The sequence below is a fragment of the Diprion similis genome, chromosome 5, assembly GCF_021155765.1.
Source record: "Diprion similis isolate iyDipSimi1 chromosome 5, iyDipSimi1.1, whole genome shotgun sequence".
In the NCBI taxonomy this organism is placed as follows: domain Eukaryota; kingdom Metazoa; phylum Arthropoda; class Insecta; order Hymenoptera; family Diprionidae; genus Diprion; species Diprion similis.
In genome coordinates this window covers 183,251-202,917 of record NC_060109.1, presented here as the reverse complement: position 1 = coordinate 202,917, position 19,667 = coordinate 183,251, and the positions used below count along the sequence as shown (strand labels likewise).

Genomic DNA, 19,667 nt, shown 5'->3' with positions numbered 1-19,667 from the left:
TAGTCTAAAAAGCGTCATACGGATCGATTCCCAGACAAAAGATTTTTCGGCCAAAAAAAATCCAAGGCTAACCCGTTTGCATTTTTGGCGAAAATTTCGACGACTTTGAAAAGTGCTGCAATTAATTCTTTAGGGTACTATTCCGACGTGATTTTGCGAGAGGAATCGATTAATCGCAGTCCCGATACGCTGCGAGCAACACCTGCAAAGTTACAGCCGAAAAACTGCAGATTTTCATCGTCATTTCTCCGCTGCTGGTCCTAGGCTATTTTTCATGTGTTTTCTGAGTTCCTGGGCGTCGAATTAGTCTAAAAAGCGTCATACGGATCGATTCCCAGACAAAAGATTTTTCGGCCAAAAAAAATCCAAGGCTAACCCCTTTGCATTTTTGGTGAAAATTTCGACGACTTTGAAAAGTGCTGCAATTAATCCTGTAGGGCACTATTCCGACGTAATTTTGCGAGAGAAATCGAATAAACGCAGTCCCAATACGCTCCGAGCAACGCATCAAAAGGTACAGCGGAAAATCCGGATATTTCCGTGATTATTGCTGCAATCAATCCATCGAGGCACTATGCCATCGTAACTTTGCGAAACATTTCGATCGATCATTTTGGTCACGAAAATTGCAGAACACAGCAACCTCACTCCTTGTGAACAACTGATCAAGTATGACGCTAACAACTTATAAAATGCGAATTGGTTCCAAAGAGGTGGCATAATAAAATCCCAAATTTTTACCTTCATATTCCCAGCTTTCTATTCAAATCGCTCTAGTTTAAGTACTCGTGTTTAGGCATCAGTGTGTAGTAATTTAAATCCTCGCGTTATCGTACAAAAACACAATCAAACGGAATTGTATATGTATACCTCAAAATTTGGTAGTATTTTTCATCATCTGATCAGGAAAAAAGCACACCATGTACAAGATCATGAGCAGAACAAGAAAAATATCAATTCAGATAGTCATTGTCGTAGTTAGTAAGTATACTTCAAGTTCTGGATTGTGGAATAGCGCACGGCACTTTCGTAGAATCGGATACTTCATTTATGAATATCATATTGTTAGTATTTCATGCAACCTGTCATCAAATGAAAATATCATCTATTCACTTATATTTTATTTGCATTTTCTCCGCCATTTGCATTCATGTTTCAAATGACCCTCATCGTTTCTTGTCAGTTAGACTAACTAATCGCTATCTTACACTCTACACCAACCGACTATTAGTCCACGTAATCAGCCCACTTGTAAATTATAGCCTTTTTCTTCTGACTGCTCACAGTCAACTGATAACCTAATCATAGTCAACCCCAGGTGTTGCTTTCACCCCGACATATAATAGGACATTCGCGCACTCTTAGTCAGTGTACAGTCAACAATAGGCTCATAATATGCCTATTTTCCGTTGATTTGAAATAGTCGTTTGAGCATTTCTGTCGACATTAAGTCAACTAACAGCCAACAATGTGCTACGTGGGATAAAGACTTTTATCTCCGTCACTGGGTAAATTTTCTATTCTAAGCATCCATTCGTTCATCCGTCATTTATCCACACGCTCGTACGTCCAATAAATAAAATTGGTGAACCCATTGCGGAGATCCGGGATGAGAACCATGACCACCAGGACGCCTGGGTGCGAAGACTTCGTTGGGTGAGTACTGAGGTGCAGTTCCGGAGAGTCAATCAGCACGGAGAGTACCAGCACAACAAAAAGGAGTCAGAGTAGGATCTCCTTTTTCTTTCTCTCTCTCTTTCTTTGATATTTTAACGCCTTGACCCTTATATCACTAATATCGCAGGACTGCGAACTAGATTTTCTTGATTCTAAATTAGCATAACGCAAAGGGTGAGGAGAGGATCATGCAGCCGCTAGGATAATTGTGTTATTTTCTGATAATTTTCTTCCGCTGATATGCAGTTCTAATACTATTATCATAAAAGAGCATGCTTCGTTTCGAGTTCAGGCACATCAATCCAATAGTTAAAAAGGAATACATTACCATTATCTTATCTTCGCATATAATTTAGAATCGTCAAATTGTATACAATATTGATGAATTAACACACTTCTAGTATAATTATAAAGTCATGCACTCTTCAGATCAGTACTTCAGCGCCGGGATACAACGATATCGCCGGTATCTCGAGTGCCTTGTAAAACTCCCCGATTCTTAAAGGAAAGCACTGTAGGTACAAACACTTCCCCACTAATATTTTCGGTAACCATATCGATGAATATTTGATTTCCTTAGGTCAAGCATTCGCTGTTCCAGTCCTGAGGCAAGACTGGTTCCCACACTCCAAACAAAGTCTCCAACAAACAGGGCTCCTCGCATCCTTTCACGTTCATGACACGAGGAACCTTCGTCTCAGTGTTGTTCAAATACGAGATCTGTAGATCAAAGTCTATTTTTAGTGATCCATACCCTAAAGTGTAACTTGATACCTATACACGATCCAGATGATGACCTACCCTGACTTCGTGGTCTTGACCACCAGCCGTTGTGTACAACTCAAAGATCAGTGCAGCTCCGTATTCCGGTCGCGTTAATTCGTCGGTGAATCCCATTGTCCTAAGAATTGTGACCAGTGTGAGATCATGAGCCGAGTAGAGGTACATTTTATGATCATTGGTGCCGTTACGTCGCGTCCACATGTTCGTCAAGATGTCCTTCAGAAGTGGACCTGTATGAACGACCATGCGACTTTACTTATGTTTCACTCCGGTCTCGAAGGACATACTTTAGGTCCGCTGCAGCTCCTGATCTTCCACTATACTCACCGCCTCTGAGTCGTCTCTGCATCACATTGCTGGTGAACAAGGCCAGACTTTGCGCAGCAAGCTCTCTAGTCCGATTGTTGAAGTAGTTTTTCGCCCACTCCGGAAGCTTCAGATTGTTGAGCACCTGGACAGAGGATCAAGAATACAATTCGAGTTTGAAAAAAACGCAACCAGTCATCGGGACCAATGCAATTTAAAGATTGTTTGCGGTACCTCGATCTCCAGTAAGTTGTACAACAACTCAACGTCTAGGACTGAAGCTATCTTTTTCCCAGTGTAGTCTGACAGTTCCCTGTACATGGTGTCCAACGAGCCGTTGGCGCTGGCACTGAAATTCGAGTAGGCCTGTTGCAGCTCTCTCTCTAGCCGTGGACAAGGTGCTTTAGCCACGATCAACTGTTCGGAAATCGACAATCGTCACTCGTTCACTCGTTCACTCGTTCACTCGATTCGTCAGAGACTGAGTGAAATTGTGCTTAGCATACCTTGTCTATGTTCCTTGGTATGGTGTGGACGGGAATCGGACGCCATGCAAGTCCCGGTATGAACATATCCTCGGTTCCTGGTTGGTAAAGCGCGGCCAAAAGCGCCTGCGCCGACATGATGCATCTGTCCGCGTAACTGCTGTGCACCAGAAGATCCTTGCTCTGATACTTATCTCCGATGAATGATCTATACATTTCGCGCAACCGCTGCCCCAGTGTATAAAGCTGAAGCATTCCTTTCTGAGGAAGGAACAAGCTTTTAAAACCACGGAACAAACCATGATTTTAATGAAGAATAGCACTTGCTGCAAGTCTACAAGTGTGGAGATCGCGTGAATGCATGCGAATACAACCTTTGAAGTTTTTTCATCTAATTAGATCACCAATCAAACCTTGGTCAATGCACCCCAACCGTCTGGCCACTCGTATTTGGAATATGGATCGTTCGGATACGTTTGAGCTGGGTTCTTGTCACCGTGTCGAAATACCTGCAAAACAAATTTTTCAAGATTCACTCTGTTTCGGATCAAAATCTAATGTTTTCTCTGAATTTTTTTTATTTTTTCCGGAATTCAATTATCTGATGAACCTAGCACTGAAATTCGAATGATAAAAATGCATGATCACTGTGGTTTCTCATCTATAAAGAAAGAAAAATAATAATATAACAAAACTTACTATAAGCACTTGTTGCAGATTTCCTGAAGTATGAGTCGGCGATGCGAAAGCGGTAAATGCCAGCAAAACGCAGGCGATTATCGCCCCAAAAACCACGACAGGTACACATATTCCTCGACGACCTCTCCTGCAGCTATTTGCCAAAAATCCTCCGGGAGTATCCATTTGGTCACTACTAGTAGAAGAAGAAGAAAAAATTATGAGAAAATTTGTCAGCACAGTGGTGAAAAAGAAAGAATTTGCAAATAGCACAGCAGTGACTTAAAAACTACGTTTGACTCAGTCTCCGACTTGCTGCGCTCTGTAAGGTTGCGAATAAATATCTTTTGGTAAAATCTTGCTCGTCATTTATTTACTCTACGAACGCGTTTATTACCAGTAGATAAAACTTCGTTGATATTTACATACAGAGATCACCCGTTACTCGTTATCGTAATTTTCATTTTATTTAATAATCGAGCATGAATTTAAACTGAAATAGCGTCGACATAAGAAATTTCATGTGCGGTGGGATAGTATTATTTTTTGACAATATGTATCTTCAGCTACTTTACACCGGCTTGACATAAAGATGGATTTTTATAAGAAACGCGGGTAGATGTATTTTTTCTCGTGCAAATTCTTACTCGCTTTCAATCTGTATTGGAACAGATGAAGATTTTTCGGAAGTTTCCTCCTTCATCGTTATAATTGATCGATCGTTATACACACTTACACTACATTTCGTACAGATTATAAACTGCGTGCGTAAATTATTTATCCCAACGATATTCCAACGCAGAATTTTACTGGCCACCACGTTGAGACTCATATGCGTCGCATTTATTACACCGCGCGCATTTCTCCGTGCAAGGCTTGCGCACTGGGTTCGATTTTGGAGCAGAATACGACGGAAAACTATACGAATGGTATCACCAGGACCTCAAATTTTATGCATCCCTCATGTTCTACATTTTTCAATGACGTTTTACCAAACGTAAAGCATATAACAATAATAATTAATCGAAATGTTTACTTTTCCATTACTTGCTGCGATGATAAGTTATAGATAACAATGGACACGATATGGTCAATATTCAATATATAGCCATAAAATCCAATTTCCTAAGTCATTCGTTGAAACAATAATTTACAAGAAGTGGAATTACATGGAAATAAATTCACTACCATTCACTGCTGAAAAGTGGGAGTTCAGTTAAAACAAAAACTTTAGACTGTAAGAATCTAAATAAAAAATAGTACCAAAAATCTAATAAACTATTTTTGTTTCTCATATCTGGATTACTTTACAAAAACTGTTTCAGTTTTATTTACTGTCAAATACGAATTTTCCAATCAGTTCAACACCGTCTTGAACTCACAATATTCGTTTTCGAGCATGGTTAAAATAAAAAATATATCGTATTCACGATGAATGAATTTTTACATTACTCTAATTGTAAAAGTAGATTATTTTGAATCATCCAGTTTTGTTTGCGTGCCAATGGTTGATTATATACACAGTTTATCGCAAGGTATACCTTACACGCTATACTCTACAGCATACAGTATGAGAGAATCGGAACGTTATAACGGTAGGTACACTGTACACCGTAGAGAGCACACATATTTCTACATGTATAATTGCTCGATGGAATTCTACTTACGATAACGACACAAGTCTCGGGTAAACACAGCGTTTAAGTTAACGAATTCAAGCGGGAAATATCGCGCACTTTGCTAAAACCGATCGAGTGCTAAAAGGGTTCGTATCTCGACGCAGCTGCAGTCGAGTAGGGCAAGACTATGATCTGGCCAACAGCTGATCACTCTTACAACGCAAGTCTCTCGCCGCCATGGTAACCAACCTGCCTTCGTCACGAGGCTGTGATGTGACTACCACAGATTGATCATGAGCGTGTGTGCATTCATGAACTTTGTGTTTACACGCGTTGCGCACTATTCGTCACGTGTTAGCGCGACGATAATGCGTCTTTGACTTTTGAAGCTAGTTGATATTTCTCGGTGAATCTTATTTTTATGGAATTCTTGCGCAGTTTTTTATAAAAATTTCGTCAAGTTTTTTTTTTTTTTATAAATGAATTACTTCTCAAGGTACACAGTTGCGAATTTCTTAACGGATAAATAACCGATCATTTTACAACTTTATCAACACCGTTCTCAGATTATACACGGCTGATAAAATCACTGTAGGCTGCAACGTTTCACTCCAATAAAGATTGGTTTTACATCAGTATATAAATCAATATTTGGTTACCAATTTCTTTCTGACAATATATTCGAGTCGAATTTTCAAACACACTTCCACTAGATACACTGATGATCGTTTTAGCGGTCTATTATAGCATCGCACTTTCTTTATTCAAGACATTGTTAAAAGCTCGCACTTTGTAAATAATTTCCTGATTTATTCCCATTTTATTTTTCAGTCTTTCTGTCTCCACCACTGAATATTTCATTACAATGCTACCTTTAATCTTATTTAATCTCTCAACAATGATAACGGTGGCAAGAAATATATTTTTCAAGCAAAAGTACAACGCATTTGTATGTTACAGGTTCCTCCTAATTGTACGCACTTCGGTTCATTGAAAGTACGATAAGTTGCATGTAATCAGGTGCAGTTTTCTTCGCATAGCACAAGTCACACTGTCAATTGCATACATCCAGGCGTTGCCAAACTGCGCGTGCGTCTCTCGGAAAATCAACTCGATGGTAGTTGAGAGGCTTGAGGAGTGAAGTTTGTAGAATAAGAAGGGCCCAAGTCGAGGATTATTGAACATGGCAGCGGCAACAGACTCTTTCGATACTTGGCTGAGTAAGAAATTGCAAGCTTTGAACACTGACGAAGGTGTATTTGGTTCTTACATAAGGGGAATATTAGAAGGCGATGAAACCGACACTGAGAAATCCGAAGCGCTCGAAGGAATCCTCATGGGAGTTACGGTGAGAAATGTAGATGAATATTTATTTCGAGGTTATGTTACCGTAGTCCGAACCACTCGAAGTTCGATTCAGCTCTGCGCACGAAAATAGCAAGGAATAATTAGCCATCGAAATGATTTCCCGAATTCGTCCCGCGTAAATGATAAATAATCGATGTATTCACATTTCGCAATTGCATAACTGACACAAAAAAATATTGTTTCTATCGGCAGGAGAATAAGATCGACGAACACGTTGCCGAGATACTCGCGGCATGGGCAGAATCGTTGACCAAAAAAACACCCACAAATGATCTCGCACCGACCGAAGACGTGGACGTCAGGTTGGTCAGGATGCTCGAATCCCAGAGCCTGCCCAGAACTACAACCCGGAGCTACACGGAAGAGGAGAGGCGGATTAGAGAGACGATACTTGCTCAGTATAGCCAGATGTCTGATAACGAGGAAAGCGAGGGCGAGGGTGAAGAGGAAGGTGCCGTTGGCGGCGATTGTGGTATTGAGAAGAACATGAATGCAGCCGTTATCGCCCATCAGGAACGAGAGAGACGCGAAAGGGCCAAACTGGAGAGTCAGAAGAAGAAGGACAAGGACAAGGAGGATCGGTAATGTTCTTTTCCTTTGATTCGGTGTATAATTTTTCGATTTATCAATGATCAAAACTTTAATCGTCATCTTTAAGCCAACATCTGATTCTACTTATAATCCGATACAGGGAAAAGCAGAAGCAGCTCAAAGAAGAGAAGAAAGAAAAGCGAAAAACTCAGAAAGGGGAGCGACGCAGGTAGCACAGATACTCTTGCTTCTTGTTGAACGTTTGTTTTGAACTTGTTTTTAAACCCAACCAAAAATAATATATCTTGCAAGCATCAGCAAAATTTTATCCTCGACAACGAATATAAAGTATACAATTCACAGTATACTTATGAAGAATCATAAAATCCACCCACCAACCCCGCATCACTCACCTTTGAAACGAATACGTGTATATTTATTATCGTGCATGCAGTGATTCTAATTTCCATTTCATCATCGTCATCAACAAACTCACCCTCCCTCTCTCTCTCTCTCTCTCTTCCCATTTATTCAGGTGCTCTCGAATTAGCTTATAAATACTAATAATTAAATACTTATCTGTAACACAAATTCATCGTTTGTGTGTATCGAGTTTGTCACCGTCAACCGATAGTCGGAAATTAAGAGCTCAAAATAAATTTCAGACGCATACACAGGCAGGTCAGACAAATAAAAATCCATACAAAATAGATGTACTGGTGAATAGTTTGTCTGTTTTTCTCTCGATAATATATTTCCGATTTCAATGGAGAGAATCGTACAGATATTTTTGAACATTTTCTGAAAATTTTCAGAAAACTTTTTTAACCATGAAAAAAGCATTTTATAAATCACTCGACCTCTTGCATGCGTGTGCGAACTGTAATAATAGTGTAATGTTGATACACGGTACATAGCCTAGTCATACATACAAAGAGGTATTGCAAATTGTAATAGCAAAATTGGAACTGAAGTTTTTTGATACATTTCAAAATATTCTTATTTGCGCGCCGTTGCTGCTGTTTATAATATTGAATTATAGAAAATTGTAGCAATGTTATCGTTAATGACAAACAGTAATGTGATTGAAAAATTTTACAATCAATTTATATACACGGACGATAAATATATGTTTTGTTGTTTTTTTTTTTTCAAATTTTTATGAAGTTCTATTCGGTACAGACGAAATACAGTTTGAATTGTAATTCAAAATAAATTTCAATGGCATTAATATTTATAAACTGAATAAAATTGAATAATTAAAAATATATTTGAAGTGCGTGTTATATTTTAATGCCACTCGAATTATAGAGGGGTTACAAAAATTAAACGCATTCATTTTTCCGTTTCGTTACACATTGATTGATTTGATGCATGCTCGGTTATTTTATTCCTATTGAATTTATCAATTTGACCTTGCACATTTTTGTTCTCGTTTACGAGCAACGCACTCTAGTTTAGACAAACTCCTTTTTATAGTATTTTCGACTTTTCATTGCATAGGTCTTATTATATTTAATAACAATGATATTAATAGTGATGATGATAATAATATATTGAATAAATCAAAAAAATGTTATAACTGCTTTATCCTTCATTTCTCCATTTCTCACACCACGATGCCAATATTGTTCTCTTGTTCACGATACCCGATATCATCACTGCAATTATTGAGAAAATCCATAACTATATATACGAAGACAGAAGAGAAGAAGAAAGAACTTATAGACACTTTTTTTAACTTCATTATTACTATTATTATTATTATTATTATTATTATTGAATATTTACACGCAAGATATAATCAAATCCTTGTCATATTCTTAATAATTATATGTATTACAAACAAATACGAAGAGAGAATAAACAGCGAGAATATGATTTAAAAAAAAAAAAAGATGTACGAAATATTATGTAATGTTCGTTGAAGTCAGACTAATTCACCTCGTTTTTTTTTCTCCATCCTTAACGATATCATTGTTATGTATATCTGCTTAATATAGATCTGGCTAGTAAATTTTATTAGTTAGGTTTTTCTTTTTTTCCCCCATTGCACTGAAGTAATACCAAAAGTTTATCAAGCTATCAATCATGTAATATAATAAAGTGAAATATTATATTGATATTCTGTATAAGAATATTTGGGGGCTCAATTGACGTTTTCAAGTTTCAAAGATTAAACGAAAACTGAATGTTGACGAACAAGCGCAATCTTCATTACGCTAAATTTTGGATAACGTAAGTAAAGTAATACGATATATTTTTACATTCATGATGAATTAACTATCATTTAAATCACGGGATTGTTAGGTAGGTAGCGCATGATGCCGTACGCGTATGATTGTTCACAGTGCAATCATTCGCCCTTAACGATTTACCGTCGATTCATTATTACTAGCGTTATCATTATTATCATCATTATTGTGTATTTTCGAAAACGAGAAATTTTAGCAATAAATTTATTACGACTTAATGTTAGTTGCATATAAGAGGTTTTACAATTTATGCTAATTACAATGCATCTAAATCGTATACCTAGCATAGTAATCAGTATGTATAGTTTTATACAATGACTGTGTAAATCGATCATTCGTTTATCTAATTAGGCGCGAACACCGATGGCGATATTATATTCCATTCAACCATGCATATATTTTTTTCAATTAACCCTGCACGTAGGCAACACTCTATAAACTTACGCGTGAGTGAATCACGGAAGCTAAATACTCCGCTTATAGGCTCTTATGGAGGCAGATACTATAACCGAACTGTTAGTGCCGTCATTTTGTTTGACGGAAAACAAAGATCGACAATTGGCCGATGCTAGATACGATTTTAGAACCGAAATCTGATCGCAGGTGAGCATACGGGTGGCCATATTGTTTTCTTGTTCGCGCAACGTTCGTAACTTGTAACATTTGCAATTTACTTGCGCAACTATTCCCCGCGGAATATTTTTACTTGATGATTTAATCAATAGTATTTAGTTAAATGAACAAATTCACGTTATACTGTACGTCATTTTCTTAGCACGGAATCTGTAATGCGCGTTTATCAATTAAGTCAGCGTCCTGGTTTAGATGCCTAACTAAGGTGATTTTCGGCGTTTTTTTTTCTTTTTGACAGAGAAACAACCAGGCTTCTTAAAATTTTGAGTGTACTTCGCATACATAAAATAACTATAAAAAATAACGCATTCCATCTTTATCGCCAATTCAAGACTCCAGCGGCAAGACGCTCCAATTGTCAGCTAATCACCCCGTAATTGCTTTAATTAGATGATAAAAAAATTTCTAGTTCTTTTCAAATGAGTATTAAAATAAACTCAAGATTTTAAGAAGCTCCGTTGTTTCTTACCGTGTTAAAAAATCGACGAAAATCACCCTTTTCAGGCATCAAAACCAGAACACTATCCTAATCAGTTAATCGGTAATACAGTAAACAGTAATACCATTACATCGATAATGAACTCACGTACGATAATTTTACTATTTAAATTGAAACAATTACGTATACACATGCTTGTTACTCAGAAAATATTTCAGTGTCGAGATACTAGGTAGAAATTAATTATTAAACATATTATGCTCCCAGATATCCACAGCTATTTCTAGACAATAGTATTTCTATATACATTAACACATTATATTTGTTCCCACTGTATAGATATATATGAACAAAACTAGAAGAAAGAAAACTATAACTGTACAATTTCATTATTAACTTAACAATTCTACGCACTACATAATACGCATAAAACACTGCTACAGTTATACAATAATTATCAATAACTATTGTAAAATCGAATTCGTATGGTACTCACAACTCTGTATGCGCATTTGTGTGTGTGTATTTATATTAGGGTGATCTATGACTTAAAATCCTGAAATCGATAGATGATGACGAAAAAACAGTGAGTTTATTCTTTCATTGTCAGATTTTTAGCCTGATTCGAAAGGGTGTCGAAATCGATTAGAGATTAAGAATGAAAAAAAAAAAAAACAGTTTTTTCAATCTCAATTTTCGAGTAAGAAAGAAGAAAACTATTGATAAATTCATTCCATTTAGTTTGAAAATTTGAATACGGAAAGAAAAAAACTATTACTTAAATAATTTTTTTTGTTTTACTCGAAAATTGAGGGTAAAAATTTTTTTTTGTCTCGAAGTTTGAATATTTATACCATAGATGGGCATTTCACATGAAACAAATATACTCTGTATAAGGATGTAATGTGATAAAATGAATTGAACTATAGCTCATTTCTTTTTTTCTCGAAAAATCAAGTTTCTTTTGTAATTCCAAGTCACTTTCGGCACCTTTTCTAGTCGAACTAAAAATCTGAAATAATTGACAAAATTTTTTTGTCATTATCTATCGATTCCAAGGGGTAAGAAGTTTATGTTGGAGATTAACGACACCCTAATATATATAGGTACATAAATATTAGTATATTCTATACTTGTGATAATATTCTATCTTCGTTTCATGGATCAATTTTTAACCGTAAATTTATATATTCAAAAATTTTCTCTCATTGATCGTTATATGTACGAATTTATCATCACACATGGATTATAATTCGCACCTAATGCACGTATATTCGTCTAATCAATTATATTTCGATATTATTGTTATTACTGTAATTGTTGCATTGTAATTTTTCAATAACTCAGTTATTCTTTCGCCAAATTTATTGATAGTAATCATTTATTTTCACCGTCATAATACTACGTGGCATTCGTATAATAATCATATTTTAATATACCTACTGTAGCCAATGATTGATCACCATTGTTGAAGATATTATTCAATTTTTCAATACAATTGATAGAATACGATTAGATGTTAAGATAGATGTATTTTATATTTGAAAATCCCTGTACTATGTATGATATATAACGATATTTTTCAATCAAGTGCAATAAAATACTAAATTAAATTTAATTGAATCAAATTCTCGCACTCAGGCAGTAATGCTGAGAACCATGATAATCGTTCAGCTTTGAAATACACATTGAATTTATATTCACTCAAGTATTTCATTATTGTAAAATCATCAAGCAGTTCATAATATTTTAATGATCATAACTGTTATTATGTTCATAGTTTTTGGTTAAACTAGTTAAATTCTATTTTTTCTTCAATTTTTTCTCTCTCTCTCTCTCTCTCTCTCTCTCTCTCTTCTATACAAAAATATATTGACAAAATTTGAATTCACCTTATATTCAGTTTCGAAAGTTTTCAAACTCTGAACAAACCTTGATAAAATTTTGTGAAATTTTATATCGCCCTTAAGAAGCGAACGGCATTAAAAAAAAAAAAAATTGACAAAATGAAACAATGAAAAGAAAATACAGTGATACGAATAAAACGTACTTTATTATTGTGACGTCATACCTTATAACGTACGTGGATCTTTAAGTCCTAAATATAATACGGACTAGTTGATTATAATATGTGTCTATGTATGTGTGTATATAAAACGTGATTCAATGCTGCGACTGCGATTATGTGTGTACATGTGTGTGTGTGTGTATGTGTGTGAGTGTAAGACGTATTTTACGGATAATCATTGTGTACAAATATTTCAATCATATGTTTAGTTATATTCATACAAATGTACGCAATACCGAATACATATTTCATATTTAGCTTAGAAAGATAATAGCGATGCAGGATTCCGAGATATTGTGTATAATTACAAATTTATCTTAACACGATTCTTACAATGATAATAATATTCAATCATGTGGATGCGGATATTATACACGTACGATAAGTATAATTACGCTTCTATGTGTTATATACGGGGGTTTGTTTTTTTTTTTTTTGTTTTCTAATAGTTGGTCACATATTCAATGATCTACACATTACCTGTATAATAATTTATATAATCGCGATGTAAAATATATTATACAGGCTACGTGAAATTTATTATTTACTCAAAAAAGTGGAGCAATGATCGGGATTACAAATTTCACTAACATGATAAATATATGTTTATGTGATTCAGGTGAAATATTAATTTTTTCACCTGTATTTACACATTCCAGTAAAACGAGACTGTATAACTTTTAGCCATATTAATTTCGATTGGAAAAAAAATTCAAGAGAAAGTATAGAAATCTTTTAATTACTTTTCATTGTTCGATATTTATTCGTTTATTATTTTGGCATATATAATATATATTATATACAATCACGTATGTACTGTCGTAAATTTACATATCTTTATGTTTTATACTTCATTGTTGTTGTTTTTTTTTTTTTTTTTTTTTTTTTGTTTTTTTTCCCAACGTGTTTTCTTCTCAGTCTTGTCAGGCGAATTTGATTTAACAGTTCGTTACGTTTGTTGGATTTTATATTTTCTCATTTATCACCCACATGCATGTGACATTCATTAAAAATCACATGTTACACGTATTTTGATATTGTTAATATTTACTCAGGTGTAGATTTTTATTCCAATGCAGAAGATACAATCGTCAAGCGTGTCTCGTAACCGATGCACAACTGACAACTGACAACGATAATTAATAATATATAAGTGAAAAACACCATATAGAGAGCTGAGAAACAATTTTTATGGATATGAAATGCACAATGCCAAGTAAGTAGAGAATCAAAAATAAATATGAATCTCGTCTCAAGCAAAAAAAAAAAAAAAAAAAAAAAAAAGGGAACAAAGAAATTAAATTCGAATTCTAATCACGCTTCGGCCGAACACACTACGTGTATCGTACATAAGATGACTAGTATAATATCAAATATCACCAGATGTATGTAAAATCAGAGTGATACAAATTTATTATTTCCTTTTTTTTTTTATTCATCGCGCCTGTAGGTGTATGTGTGTATATATATATATACATGTAAATAAAAATCAAATGATCATCATGAAAAAGTAGAAACGATTCGTCGATGTAATGTATATATGTATATATAACAGTGTTCGTACGTACAGTGAATATAATTTAGCGAATAACAATAAAAATATTATCAATAATAATAATAATAATAATAATAATAATAATAATAGCAATAATAATAATAATAATAATAATAATAATAATAATAATAATAATAATAATAATAAAAGTATCGCGCATACTTGCATGATTCTTCGTATGTTAGTAAATTGCAAATCAATGTTTCACAACTTGGCTATAAGAAGAGACGACGATCGAGCAACCGAAATATTTGAATGATTTTCTTTGTTTATTTAGATATTGTTTTTTTTTTTTTTTTTGTTTCTTACGCTCATCTTCGTATCTTGATAAATTTTTCTGTTGATTAAGCTCGCGATTTATACTGGTAAAACAGACCTAACATTATTTTTTATTCACATACACACACTATACATATCAAAATTGATACCGCATTTATTATAGATACACATTATATAACTATAATGAATGTATAATACATATGTGTAGGTATCGGTGCAATTTTTGTTATTATTATTATTATTATTATTATTATTATTATTATCCCCGTAACGCCGAACTCTACAAGTTCTACGTGTTTTATGAATTTGCACAAGTTCTGTATATATATGAATACATACGTAATTTGATCAATAATGCGATAGCTCGAATCATGTCACTTATGGTATTTCATATCATGTATGATAGCATGTGTGAAAGGATTATGAAAAAAAGTAGACAAGAAGAAAATATGAATACAGTTTTAATGGTAGCCGAGAAAGGATGCGCGTCGATGATTTAACAGCGTTGTCATTATAAATTGTAATTTAATTGAAAGAAAAAAAACAAAAAAAAACAAAGAAACAAAAGACAATAACGAAAACACGGTAGCGAAAGAAATCGGGCAGTGGCAAAATACTATATCATAATATATATGTATACGAATGAGCTTGTGTCATTAAAACGCGAATTACCTAAATACAAATATTGTGATTACGTAACTATATTATATTATCATTAAAGAGAGATACAAATCGTTACAATTATATTCCATAATTTCTACGGTATATGCATAATGTACACTATATATACATATATATGTATACATATGTGTGTGTGTGTGTGTGTGTGTGTATATATATATATATATATATATACACATACATCTATATGCCATAATAGATCATATTACGTTCAATATTCAGGTGCGAATGTACGCATATATAATATATAATATGTATAGTTTGTAACGATATTTTTCTTTTTCTATCTACTTTTTTTTGCATCATTCACTGCTTCGTTTTCTAATTCCAATATAGCGTTATATCTTATCATATAATGACGATGATTATAATAATACCAATAATAATAATAGTAATAATATTATTAATAATAATGATAATAACGTATAATTAGTATCAGTTACTTTTTAATATTGGAGATCTAAGTAAGACAGTGGTAGTGTAATATCACAATAGTACTAATCAGGCCAACTTAAGCCAGTTTATTTATTCATTTATATTTATTTACCTTTTTCAAATACCAGCCGAGAACGGCACAAATTTGCCCCTTTAGCTCTCAGGGCTCGCTAATGATTTCATCAACTCTGGCTACTGGCGCTTCGATTCCGCCACGGTTACAGGTAAACGGAAACGGGCGATTTTTCATACCGCTTAATTTATACTTAGAAAACTAAACCACAGCCTTGATGCGGGCAACCCGCCTTACGCCCGCGCCATCATTATACCGGCGGAGTAAAACCGTGAAAAACGGGTTGCCCGCTTTCAGGCTGACAATTCGATTTCCAGAAACCACCAATCAGCGCGGTTTCTGCTCTACTAAATAATTCTGGATAACATTCAATTCCAACGTCCGAGAGGTGATTAAAAACGAAACAAAGCCTGCGAAAAACGCACAAAGACAAACGCGTCTCTTCGGTTCAGCAGCAGCTTCTTTACTTCGATCTTTTCCATACCTATTAAAAGTGGCTAGCGCATACCTGGCTTCACAATATCGGTGGCAAGAAGGTACCAGAGTCGTCCAAATTTGGATCTAAACTCGCCACGATGTCTCCCGTCGATGCGTGTCGCGGTGCCGGCGCCTGAACGCCACTGGCCAACGCATGGCTGCTAGCACTTCCGTTCAGCTTGCTCTTGTTCACGCCAAGCGAGTTGCCGCCGCATGTTCCATCCGCGGCACTACCGTCTATGGGGGCCGATATCTTCGAGACGCACTTCTTACCCCGGTACAGTCTGTACAGCGAATATTGCTGCTGGGGATCCTCCATAGTCGTTGCTCGCTGACGCGGACCCCCACCACCACCTACAGTTACCGTCTGCGCATGCGCGGGCTGCGCAGGCTCGACAACCGTGCTCACAACCGAGCTCACCACCGACGATCCCGTCATCCCTTGCATCGAGTTGCTCAGGTTGGAGGACGACGATGACGACGACGAACTGTTCAGCCACTCGTGACGCATCGCCTCTTCTGGCGTCATTCGTTTCTTCGCGTCCCATCTGAGGAGGAGGGAGAGAAATTTATTTATTTTTTCACCGTCGATGAGCTTTTGATTCTTTGTCTTTTCATTCGGTAGAAAACAAGATAAGTTCGCAATGGAATTGAGTTACATGAAGATTGATGGTATTACTGTTTTCAAAGTACCTACACGATGGCTACTCTGAAGTTTCTGATTAAAAAAAATGTTCAATTTTTTTAAAATCATTTTTGTGTAGTAGTTTCTTTGTGATTCGAAAGACTTTAATAATCGAATGGAAAACCAATTGGAGATGATATTTATACAGCAGGTAAAAATCGAATACTCACTCCAGGCATCTACTGACGAAGTCAACGAAAAGTCTATCCTTGCATCCAAGAGCTACCGCAACGTTCTTGCTACCGGGCCATCTCTTTTTTCCTTTACTATTCGTCAAACATCTGGGGCTTCCCTTTGAGTCTGCAGAAAGTACAATCAGAACTTCGGATTAAAAACGAACGTATCGAGTTGTCTTTGCATTATAGGAGATGAAGTATTCAGTCTTAAATAAGCACCGACCAATTGCAATAATAACGATGATTAATATCGAGTGAAAACGAGCTTACCGAAAAAAAGTCTTCTTCGAGAAGCGTGGCTGATCAATTGATCTGGGGGCAGATCGAGGACCTCCATAACGCAGGCGAGTTGTTCGACCTCGTTTTCACCAGGGAACAGAGGATAGCCCGTGTAGAGTTCGGCCAGAATGCATCCGAGACTCCACATGTCGATCGGAGTACCGTAAGGCAGGCCTAGAATCACCTCGGGACTTCGGTAGAACCTCGATTGTATGTAAGTATATACCCGCTGATGACTGTAGCATGATGATCCAAAGTCGATCACCTTTATCGAGCTACTACCGCGCTGTTTGAGAAGCACGTTTTCCTGTAAAATGTCCGGTTTATACAGTTTATTCCCATGTTTCTTGGCTATAAAACTGAACACTTTGGGTTCGACGTTGCAAGAGAAATTTAATTACCGGCTTCAAATCACAGTGGATTATGTTCTCCCTGTGGAGCAGTCTCAGGCACTGTATAAGCGAGTTTGCGAATCTTCGTATGAGACTCAGACTGAAGCCCTGATAGTTGTTTTTCTTTATCAGCTCGTAGAGGTTCAAACTGTGAAAATTAAATGCTCCGTGAAATGAAGGAACAATTGCAATTTTTCAAAATATGTCCATAACGTGACCGCGAGAAACTTTCATCGTCTACGCACCTCATGAGCTCGAAACTTATGCAAAGATGATTCCTGAAGTAGAAGTACTCCAGCATGTGAATGACATTGTGCGACGTGTGAGCCTCTTGGTCTTTCTTCCTAAGGTGGTCCAAGATCCTCACTTCTATAAGCGCCTGATGATGGAACCGCTTTTTGTTTCTGAAAATTAAAGCATTACTTGATCCCAATTCTATTCGAATTACACTCTTTATTTTTTAATAAACTTAGGTTCTCTTAATCACCTTATGATTTTAATGGCAATATGTTGTCCCGTCTTGTGATCCAGCGCTCTGATAACTTGGCCGAAGCTACCTTTACCAATCACTTCGAGAATCTCGTACCTGGATCAAACATTCGAGAAAAAAGACATACGTTATAGTAACAGTAGGAAAATAAATTCAAAGACCAATTTTATTTCCTTGAACTTTTCTAAGTCTGATTTTTATTGAAGTCCAGACAACGTTTCGAGAGTGTTTAAAAAACTGAAAATTATCAATACCTGTACGAGATGTGGTCGTGAAGAACTTTGTTGTAGCTTCCATTATCGTCGTCGTATCCGCCGTTCTGAGAAGCGCCCTCTTCACCGTGTATTTTGCACGCCTCAAGTCCCAAGTACCAGATTTCTGAGTACTTCTCAACTTCGGCTCGTTCAAACTCTGTCATCCTGGATCCGTAATACTTCAGGGCTTCCTGTGGCGTCATGGGTAGTCTCCTTCCTAAATATTTGTAAGCAACGACTTATAAATTTCCGGTTATAGATCGCAAATCATTTATTTTTAGATTTATTGACATTCTCACCGTAAGCATCGAAATGCGTTCCAGCATGAAGTGGATCGTGAAACATGTTGTGATTGTTGTTGATCGTTGAATTGTTCCCATTGTTGCCATTGCCGTTGCTGTTGTTATTGTCATGTCTGTCGAGACGCGTTGCTTTTGCCAGTCCAAGGGACGTCAATTTCTGCAAATAGAATAAAAGGGTGGAGAAAAATTAAAATTATGGTGCTGACTAAACAAACACACCAAAGTGTCAACGTCCGCTTGCTTTCAAAGTAAAGCCAACTTTTCCCGAGTTTTCCATGCTTTTAGCAGCTCTCAAGTTTGGAGTCTCGGTTTAAGTAGGTCGAAGCGGTTGAAAAGCCACCTCGAGTCACGTCGCGGTGTTGATTCAAAAGTAGGTAGAGTATAAATTATGGAAATGAAATATTAGTCAAAGAGGCTAAAAAAGTTGATGTGAAAATTCTAAAACTCGCTAAAATCCCTCAGAGAATGTGTCGTTAACACTTTTTTCAAATTCCAACCTAATCGAAGCTCTGAAACAAGAGTATAAGAGTAACAATATCCATTGTTGATTCTTTTCCAATTTAGCATCTCTCCAGGTACCTCAATTACGACCACACCTGGACAGTTTCAATTCCAACACGTCAACGTGTAAGCCATAGTCCAGGCAACGCCCAAGTCTTGGTTCTCTATGCAGTTATGCCGCTTGCCTTGCGGCATCTTTGCAGTGCTGAGGCCAGTGGGTCGCCTAAGCATGGCAGTTAGATAAAA

The 19,667-nt window shown here is 36.2% G+C and overlaps 3 protein-coding genes across 7 annotated transcripts in view; 1 reads left to right on the top strand and 2 right to left on the bottom strand.

Moving 5' to 3' along the window:
* Window positions 1-1,887: 1,887 nt before the first annotated feature.
* On the bottom strand, window positions 1,888-5,804 carry LOC124406292 (lysosomal acid phosphatase-like). Of its 5 annotated transcripts, none has more exons than XM_046881657.1 (8): window positions 5,597-5,804; window positions 3,951-4,125; window positions 3,665-3,760; window positions 3,273-3,512; window positions 3,001-3,183; window positions 2,748-2,911; window positions 2,479-2,710; window positions 1,888-2,397 (listed from the first exon to the last, which is right to left on the bottom strand). In XM_046881657.1, exons 2-8 carry the CDS (start codon window positions 4,113-4,115, stop codon window positions 2,254-2,256), a joined length of 1,224 nt encoding a protein of 407 aa, XP_046737613.1. In that variant the 5' UTR covers window positions 4,116-4,125; window positions 5,597-5,804; the 3' UTR covers window positions 1,888-2,253. The 5 variants fall into 5 exon arrangements, with proteins under 5 accessions (XP_046737613.1, XP_046737614.1, XP_046737616.1 ...); XM_046881658.1 differs by having other exon boundaries at window positions 3,951-4,122; XM_046881660.1 differs by lacking the exon at window positions 5,597-5,804 and adding an exon at window positions 5,118-5,180.
* Window positions 5,805-6,680: 876 nt separating this feature from the next.
* Window positions 6,681-7,978, top strand: LOC124406199 (coiled-coil domain-containing protein 43). Its single transcript, XM_046881550.1, has 3 exons — window positions 6,681-6,896; window positions 7,109-7,497; window positions 7,608-7,978. The coding sequence occupies exons 1-3, from the start codon at window positions 6,732-6,734 to the stop codon at window positions 7,678-7,680; spliced, it is 627 nt and encodes a 208-aa protein (XP_046737506.1). The 5' UTR covers window positions 6,681-6,731; the 3' UTR covers window positions 7,681-7,978.
* Window positions 7,979-15,572: 7,594 nt separating this feature from the next.
* The window catches only part of LOC124406405, a 112,570-nt gene continuing 108,475 nt past the window's right edge, over window positions 15,573-19,667 (bottom strand). The window contains exons 4-11 of the mRNA XM_046881811.1: window positions 18,918-19,077; window positions 18,619-18,835; window positions 18,362-18,460; window positions 18,120-18,278; window positions 17,884-18,022; window positions 17,474-17,789; window positions 17,198-17,327; window positions 15,573-16,890 (exon numbers count right to left, since the gene is read on the bottom strand). Of these exons, the coding sequence (XP_046737767.1) occupies window positions 16,380-16,890; window positions 17,198-17,327; window positions 17,474-17,789; window positions 17,884-18,022; window positions 18,120-18,278; window positions 18,362-18,460; window positions 18,619-18,835; window positions 18,918-19,077 (1,731 nt within the window). The 3' untranslated portion in view covers window positions 15,573-16,379. The remainder of the gene's footprint in view (window positions 16,891-17,197; window positions 17,328-17,473; window positions 17,790-17,883; window positions 18,023-18,119; window positions 18,279-18,361; window positions 18,461-18,618; window positions 18,836-18,917; window positions 19,078-19,667) is intronic.

Coding starts and splice junctions, on each gene's coding strand:
- LOC124406292 (XM_046881655.1), bottom strand. CDS start 4,761: ATGAGTCTCAACGTGGTGGCCAGTAAAATTCTGCGTTGGAATATCGTT. Junction 3,513..3,664: donor GTTGGGGTGCATTGACCAAG/GTTTGATTGGTG, acceptor TTCCTTCCTCAG/AAAGGAATGCTTCAGCTTTA. Junction 2,912..3,000: donor ACAACTTACTGGAGATCGAG/GTACCGCAAACA, acceptor TCCTCTGTCCAG/GTGCTCAACAATCTGAAGCT.
- LOC124406199 (XM_046881550.1), top strand. CDS start 6,732: ATGGCAGCGGCAACAGACTCTTTCGATACTTGGCTGAGTAAGAAATTG. Junction 6,897..7,108: donor GAATCCTCATGGGAGTTACG/GTGAGAAATGTA, acceptor TTCTATCGGCAG/GAGAATAAGATCGACGAACA. Junction 7,498..7,607: donor GACAAGGACAAGGAGGATCG/GTAATGTTCTTT, acceptor AATCCGATACAG/GGAAAAGCAGAAGCAGCTCA.